Consider the following 8,256-nt stretch of genomic DNA (forward strand, 5'->3'; position numbering starts at 1 on the left):
GTTTGCTAGTATCGTCAAAATAAATGTTTCACTGAGATGTGTTTTATCTCTAAAATATATTTGAAATATTATAACTTTTTTTTAATACTAGACAACACAAGCGCGCGCTTTGCGCGCGCCATTTGCTCTCTCTAAAAATTCGCATGGTTTGACAGCTGCAAATAACACGACTGAAGCATGTCGTATTGGACAAGCGAGACAGTCAATCAGTAAGAGCAGACGCTTCTAATTTTGATTACAATTAGTACCGTCCAACTACACATCTGATATGTACATATTTTCCCAGTACCATCAGAATAGATGTTTCTGGGATTTATGTACACCAGTACCGTCAGAAGAGACGCATCTGGTTTTTGTTTCTAATTACTGTTTTACATGCTATCAGTACCGTCCATCTAGACGCATCTGATATGTACATATTTTCCCAGTACCATCGGAATAGATGTTTCTGGGATTTATGTATGTACACCAGTACCGTCAGAAGAGACGCATCTGGTTTTTGTTTCTAACTACTATTTTACATGCTATCAGCAAAAGAATGATACATACAAATATATGTAGAATGATACATACAAGTATTTCGTGAGCAGAAGCTAAAATTTCTGACATATGATGGGCTGTGTTCCGAAACTTAACATAAACGGTCAAACAACCTTTCTGGCCACGACCGTACGTAAAACACCTTTGCGATTTATAAGTTCTGCGATCATCATTGTCAGCTAATATTTTTCTATGTAATAAAGGTATACTAACCTTAGCCTGTATGTTTTCCTCACAACCAGTACTGGAAATAACCTATATTAAAAATATAGGTTATTTCCAGTACTGGTTGTGCACACATACACTATACACAGATTTTCCGTAGTAGCAGTGAATACTGGAACGCAGTCGGAATCTGTCAAATATTCCGAATCGTGTGCCACACAGAGCTACGTCTCGTGTACCGAGCGCACATGTATGACATGTGCCGCGTTTTGACAGTGAGTACGATATATCTGTCTTCGTCTAACGATTGCAGCGCCATCTCTTGCAAGATCCGGCAGCTACTACTAACGCAATATGGCTCCTTGCATCATACTGCATCTAAATTTTCATGTACAACTTTTTTCTATTAGAACCACTTTTTTTCTAGGCCTTCAATCTTACTTCTAATTGCACGATATTGTTCGGAAATGTTGTCCCTAGGGGGCTCTGGTGTCATTTTGTACCTATGAACTGTAGAATTGTTGTAAGAAGCAAATATTCTCGTCAAGTGACAATTCTAATTATTATTTGTTTGTTTCTGGTATGAAGACGACCAGCCCTCTCTTCATTTTGTGCGTACTTTCATTCTGCGCAAGAATTTTTCAATTCTGTAAAGCCAATTAAAAGTTATTCTAATAGAAAAAAGTGTCGGTATAGTAGTCACTCCAGCATCCCCTTAAAAAAGTATGGACATAATAATCTGCCTAGCGATGCAAGAACTCTTTTGCATACTCCAAGAAAAAAAACTACAGTTTCTTCTGTGGGGTCAGGTTTGTATTCACATTACGGCTTGAAAAAAGGATTACTCGATCAGTTGAAACATTTTGATCCAAAGAAAATTCCGAAAGATATCGCTCTACATCTAAATATTGATGGATTGCCTGTTTCGAAAAGTTCTCCGAGCCAAGTGTGGCCAATTCTAGTAAAAATCGTGAATTATCCTTATGCTGCTTGTGATCCGTTTGCAGTAGGAATTTTTCATGGCAATCATAAACCAGAAGATGTAAATTTATTTTTAGACCCTACAATTATGGAGTATTTAGAATTAAGTAATACTGGTTTTATTTTTAATAATCAGCGGTATAAAGTTTTTATTAAGTTGTTTACTGCAGATACGGTTGCAAGAAATATGATTTTATGTTTTCCTCCACACAATAGTAGATGTGGTAAATGTATACAAGTAGGCAAAACAGTACAGCATAGACGAGTCTTTTTGGAAAACGATTCACCTTTAAGAACTGATAATAATTTTAGGATAGATGTTCCAAATCAGTATAAAAATTTATTATCTTCTCTTGAAGGAATCGGAATGAGTTTGACAAATCAAGTTCCTCTCGACCCGATGCATTTGCTTGATGAAGGAGTAGGAAAGAAACATCTTAAGCTTTTATTAAACCTATATGGTAATAGCAATAAAGATGCTTTAAAAAGAATTAAAAACATAAATGATTAATACGTTTCTTTTAAGAAATGGGTACCATGTGAATTTGTACGTAAAACACGTACTTTTAAAGAGCTAGATAGATTCAAAGCAACTGAGTTGCGAATGGCTATTTTGTATACAGCACCAGTTGTATTTCAAGAAACCGTGCCCAATGAATTAATGCTTCATTTCAATGTATTAAATTGTGCATTACGTATACTATATGATGCAAATGAGTGCATAAAAAATAATCAGTATGCAAAAGATTTATTGATTTATTATGTAGATTGCATGAAAAGTTTTTATGGAGAACAGCATATAGTTTATAATGTACACAATTTAATCCATCTTCCTGATGATGTTTTGCGATTTGGACCATTAGATGGTTTTAGTGTTATAGATTTTGAAAATCATTTACAAATTATTAAAAAATTTGTCAGGAAAGGATCGTATGTTTTAACTCAAATTATGAATAGAATAAATGAGAAATCACAACTTAGGACTAGTGTCAGACATCATTCTATCTCTGAAGGTCGTCCAGTTTTGAAACAAAGTATCACCCAGCAACTCCTCGAAGGCTATACAAGGCCAGATAGGGCTATTGAATTTTCTAATTTTGTTTTGACAATTACAAATCCAAATAATTGTTGTTATCTCACTAATGGAAGCATTATTGTAATTAAAAATATCTGTTTCTCCAATGAAAGACCAGTCATTTTTGGACATAAGTACATGGATTGTGTTAGTATCGATAATTATCCAATAGATTCTCGTTTATTAAATACAATATGCAAGGCAAGAACTCTGTCTAATGAACTTCAAGTATGGCCCGTTGAAAGTATCTTTAAAAAAGGATTTCGAATTTTTTCGCGTGGATACTTTTATATTTTTCCGCTTCTTCATTGCAAACCTTAAATTTTTTTACTAATAATTTACATATTACATATTGTCTCATAAATAAAAAAAGGCAATATATGTTATATAATACATGAAATACTAATAACGTTAGTTACAAATTAATTTATTTCAAAAGATTTTTGTAATTTAACAGAAAATCATGAAACGTTATGAATGTTATGATTATTAAAAAAATTAAGGTATATATATTTATAAAAATACATTTTAATAATATAAATATAAATATATTCAACAAATATATTGTGTTGCTAGAACAATATTCGTTTTATATTTAAAATCTTAATAATTTTGCAAAGTATTGATTCGCAGAGGACTGGAAGGGCGGTGAATAGTAGGATTATTCATAGAACACTGAATTATATTCTGGTTAACGATACAGGCGTTACTTCGTTAGTACAAGCACAGAATAAGTAAGAATAAGAGGGACGCCTCGATGAAACAAAATAAACATAATGGTGAATAAGTCCCTAGGCGTGACGTGCATGAAGCCGTTGGCGCATCGCTCAAGAGCGCGATATCCGAAGAGGGCGATTCTCAATACTCCCCCACGAGGCGACGTCGGCTGGAGATTACAGTCAGTCTAGGCCTTTATTCCTAATAATCTGAGGCATTTCTCGTGTTTAGGACGTGGTAATCCCTTAGTGAGCACGTCCGCTGCCATTTCATCCGTTTGAAGATGTTCGATGGTGATGATCCCGCTTTTAAGTGCGTCACGAACATAGTGATGACGGACGTCGATGTGCTTTGTTTTAGAATGAAATGCGGGATTTTCGGCCAGTTTCTTGGCTCCGATATTATCGCAAAGAATCTTGATCTCAGCCTTCTCCGGATGACCAAGTTCCAGCAGGAATCGTTTTAAATGTGTTGCCTCCTTAGCAGCTTCGGTAAGGGCCATGTACTCGGCTTCAACTGATGATAGAGCTGTCGTTTTTTGTTTTCTCGATGCCCATGTAATGGGACAGCCGCTCAAGGTAAAGACGTATCCGGTGAAAGATCTTCGGTCCGTAGTGCAGTTTGCCCAGTCGGCGTCAACGTATCCCAGTGCAGGTTTTCCGGTCTTCTCGTAGGTGAGTCCCAGGTCAGGTCTTCCTTTTAGGTATCTCAGGACACGTTTGGCGGCTAACCAGTGGGTCGAGTCATGATTAGTGTTAAACTGACTAAGGTAGTTTATTGCATGAGCAATATCAGGTCTGGTGCAGATCCCCAGATACATCAGGGAACCTATAAGTTCTTGATATTGGAAAGTTGCTCCCCCTTGTACCGTTGTATTCGGTTTCTGTAGCTTCGTATTAGGTTCGAGTGGGGTGCAAACAGGTTTCGCCTCCGACATCCCAAAACGCTTCAGTAGATTCGCAACGTATCCTTTTTGAGTAATCGTGATTCGCGAGTCGTTCCATGAGAATTCCATGCCGAGACAGTGTTTAAGTTGCCCCAAGCTCTTCATCTCAAATTTCTTCGATAGATGCTGGTACAATTCAGCTATCCTGGTCTGATTTCTGCAGGCGACTAGAATGTCGTCTACATAAGTTACGATCAGCATGACTTCCTCGCCTTGTCCCAGGTGGTAGACACAAGGATCTGCGTGAGTCCTCCTGGCACCGAATGCCAGTAGAGCTTTACTAAGTTCGTCATGCCAACATCTTCCCGCTTGTCTCAGGCCGTATATCGCTTTATTGAGGTGACAGACCTGGCCCTCGTCGTTCAGATCCGTGAGCATCTTTTCTTGCGTATCTCGCTGTTACGTGGTTCGGTCTGGATAAGGTTCTTCAGCCCTTCGTGGATACCTTTCGGCGCCTCTAGGTAAACTCTTTCTTCCAGCTTAGCGTTGAGAAATGCTGTAGTTACGTCGAAGTGCTCGATCGACATGTTGTGTTCTGCCGCGAGCGCTACCATCAGTCGGACGGATTCGACTCTCGAGACAGGAGCAAAGGCGTCATCGTAATCAATTCCGGGCTGCTGTGCAAATCCTTTTGCAACGATTCGCGCTTTTCGTCTTTCCAAAATCCCTTCTTGATTGAATTTATTTCGTAGGACGATTCTGCTACCTAGGATCTTCTCATTCAGAGGACGGGGCACAATCGTCCATGTATCGTTCTTGAGGATAGATTTAAGTTCGACCGTGATAGCGTCCAACCATTCGTCAGCGTCTGGACCTTGAGTTGCTTCGTCGAGCGAAGCCTCGCTCGAATATGCCATTTCCGTTATGAAGTCCGCGAAGTTAGCATCGTGGAAGAGTCTTCTTGGTCTCCCCCTACGACCGGTACGCTCGATGCGTGGCCTGCCTCTACCGCGCCTGACGGTTTCTGTCTCATCGTCGTGTTCGGCCTCCGTTAGAGATTCTTCGCTTGCCTCGTCCGAAGATTGGTTGGAAGGCGGTTCGTTTGCGATCGGCGCAGTCACTTCGATCGGAAATTCGATGTGCTCATTTTCCTGTCCTTCGGTTTCTTTCATGGAGTCTTCGTTGTATTTCGCTATTGGGGGCGCATCTTCAGGGGTACGATCCATCACCCGGATGTCTCTGCTGATTACTATTTTTAGCTCATCTGGAATAAAAATTCGGAAACCTTTAGATACCTCGGAGTAACCTACAAAGATACCTTTGCGAGATTTGGCGTCCCATTTGTCTCCGTGCAGCTCCCTATTCATAACCATGACTTGACTTCCAAACACCTCGAATGTAGACACATCTGGTATTTGTCCGGTCCATCTTTCGTACGCAGTTCGTCCCTCGAGAGTACTAGAGGGGCACCTATTCCGGATGTGATTAGCTGTATTGATTGCCTCCGCCCACATAAATTTCGGCAGTGACGATTCGTGCAAGAGACAGCGCGCCATGTCCACCAAAGTCCGGTTTTTCCTTTCGGCCACTCCGTTCTACTCAGGTGTATATGGGATCGATAGTCTTCGGCGAATCCCGTTCTCCTTTAAAAATGCATCGAAAGCTGAGTTAACGTACTCAGTGCCGTTATCGGACTGTAAGCATTTGATTCGCCTTCCGGTCAGGTTCTCTACCAGGGCCTTATATTCCTTGAAAGCTTGGAAGGCGTTGCTCTTCTGCCTCAGGAACCTCACTTCGCACCACTTGGAGGAATCGTCGATAAAGGTGATGAAGTAGCGCGACTTTCCCATTGATTCCGTCCGCATGGGTCCGCACACGTCGCTGTGGATGATGTCAAGCAGTTCCGTTCGTCGCTCGGATTTCTTGGGCAGTGGTTTCCTTGACATTTTTCCCATCGCACATGCCTCGCAGTTGTATTCATCGAAATCTCTTCCGATCTTCGGCCCTTTTATTGCGCCTTCTTGCGTGCATTTTCTTTGAAATTTAAGTGACCCATTTTGCGATGCCAGATTACAGTTGATCAAAGTCCGGTGTCCTTTTCGTCGTTCCATTCCGCGTTAGCACTACTTTCGAGAGTTTTAGTTTCCAAGCAGTATAGTCCGCTGCTCGTGCGGTCGGCCTTCAGTATTGCGTTCCAATTCTGGTCAACTACGGTGGCCTTTTCCTTCTCGAAAACGACTCTGAGACCTTTGTCACAAATCTTGCCGACTGATAACAAGTTTGTTCTCAGGTCCGAGACGTAAAGTGCTTCAGATAGCTTTACATTCCTTCTGCTTTCGTTGTCCTTCGTGGTGAACGTAACGGGCCCTTTTCCTTTCACTTCGGCGAAAGCGTTATTTGCGAGGTGGATTCTGCCATTGGTTCGTGTGGTTATTTCCATGGAGTAACCATTCTCGCTACACATGTGAGATGTGCAGCCGCTGTCCATACACCATGGTCGTTGACTTCATGTTTCCTCGGACTTGGATCCCGTTTCTCGACGTTTCGGCTGTTCGTCGGAGCTTGCGCAAAGACAGAGGTCTTCCGCCGTTTTGGCGTCCTCTGAATTTTTGATCTTCTCCGTGCAATCAGAAGCTTTGTGACCCGGCTTCCGACATCTATGGCATTTGTATTTAAATGGTTCTTTCTTTTGTGAGTTTGAGATACTTGCCTCGTTCTTTCCTCCGTTGTCGCTTCTTCCTCTGGTGGGCTTCTTCTTGCTGAAGTATTTCTTGGCGAACATTGCTGTCGAGCTGCTCTCTCTTTCGTCGCTCTTTCTTGCATCGTTTTCCTCCATTATTTTGATCCGAAGGGTTTCCGGTGAGGGCAGTACGTCTCTAGATTCGATAGCGCAGCGAAAGTTAGCAAATGACGAGGGTAGGCTATGTAATAACATTACCGATAGTAGATCCGGGTTAATTTGAATATCCATTTCATTTAATTTGTCCACAGTGTCGAAAAAGGACAGCATGTGTTCCCGTACGTCTTCTCCTTCGTGCATTCGGTGGTATGTGAGTTGCTTAATCAATGTTGATTTTCTGGCGGGTCCGGTTGATTGGTAGATCGCCTGTAGTTTCGTGCATAATTCCCGTGATGTGTTGCAGCCTTTTATTTGCTTCAATTCAGATGGTTTAATGCACAGGATAATATCGGCCTTCGCCTTCTCGTCTTCGGCTTCCCATTTTCTAGCCTCCAGCAGTGATTGAGCGTTGTCAGCGATGATTTCCGGCTTCGGTTTTTGTCCGTTTACATATCCCCATACCTCGCTTTTTATCAGGATTGCTTGCATCTGAATCTTCCACGTATCGTATTTTTCTCGATTCAGTTGCTCGATCCTCACAGTGTTCATTCCGGCCATGATTGCGTGTGACTCGTGTCGGTTCTAACTCGTGTCGTTTTTGATTCCGAGATATTTTCCGCGCAGTGGACCGTATGTCCGTCTACTTTTTACGGTTTTTGGCCTGGGCCCATAACCTATTGATTCGCAGAGGACTGGAAGGGCGGTGAATAGTAGGATTATTCATAGAACACTGAATTATATTCTGGTTAACGATACAGGCGTTACTTCGTTAGTACAAGCACAGAATAAGTAAGAATAAGAGGGACGCCTCGATGAAACAAAATAAACATAATGGTGAATAAGTCCCTAGGCGTGACGTGCATGAAGAACGTAGCCGTTGGCGCATCGCTCAAGAGCGCGATATCCGAAGAGGGCGATTCTCAATATCTATAATAACACATGTTGTTCGCGATTCTCTTTTGGGAGAGCTCGCTGGACCGCTGCGGTTGGAAGCAGGGCTGAGAGGACTTTGCGGTGAGAGGCTCAGGGAACGAATGCTCGCGTGCGAGGGTT

The 8,256-nt window shown here is 41.7% G+C and overlaps 1 protein-coding gene across 1 annotated transcript; it reads right to left on the reverse strand.

The window, feature by feature from the left end:
• Positions 1-6,444: 6,444 nt before the first annotated feature.
• On the reverse strand, positions 6,445-6,852 carry LOC105555924. Its single transcript, XM_012002974.1, has one exon. The coding sequence runs from the start codon at positions 6,850-6,852 to the stop codon at positions 6,445-6,447; it is 408 nt and encodes a 135-aa protein (XP_011858364.1).
• Positions 6,853-8,256: the final 1,404 nt, after the last annotated feature.

Source organism: Vollenhovia emeryi, unplaced genomic scaffold (assembly GCF_000949405.1).
Source record: "Vollenhovia emeryi isolate VEMERY1.0 unplaced genomic scaffold, V.emery_V1.0 DF940545.1, whole genome shotgun sequence".
In the NCBI taxonomy this organism is placed as follows: Eukaryota; Metazoa; Arthropoda; class Insecta; order Hymenoptera; family Formicidae; genus Vollenhovia; species Vollenhovia emeryi.

Bases quoted from the DNA above. Each gene is read 5' to 3' on its own strand.
- LOC105555924 (XM_012002974.1), bottom strand. From the start codon at position 6,852: ATGGACAGCGGCTGCACATCTCACATGTGTAGCGAGAATGGTTACTCC.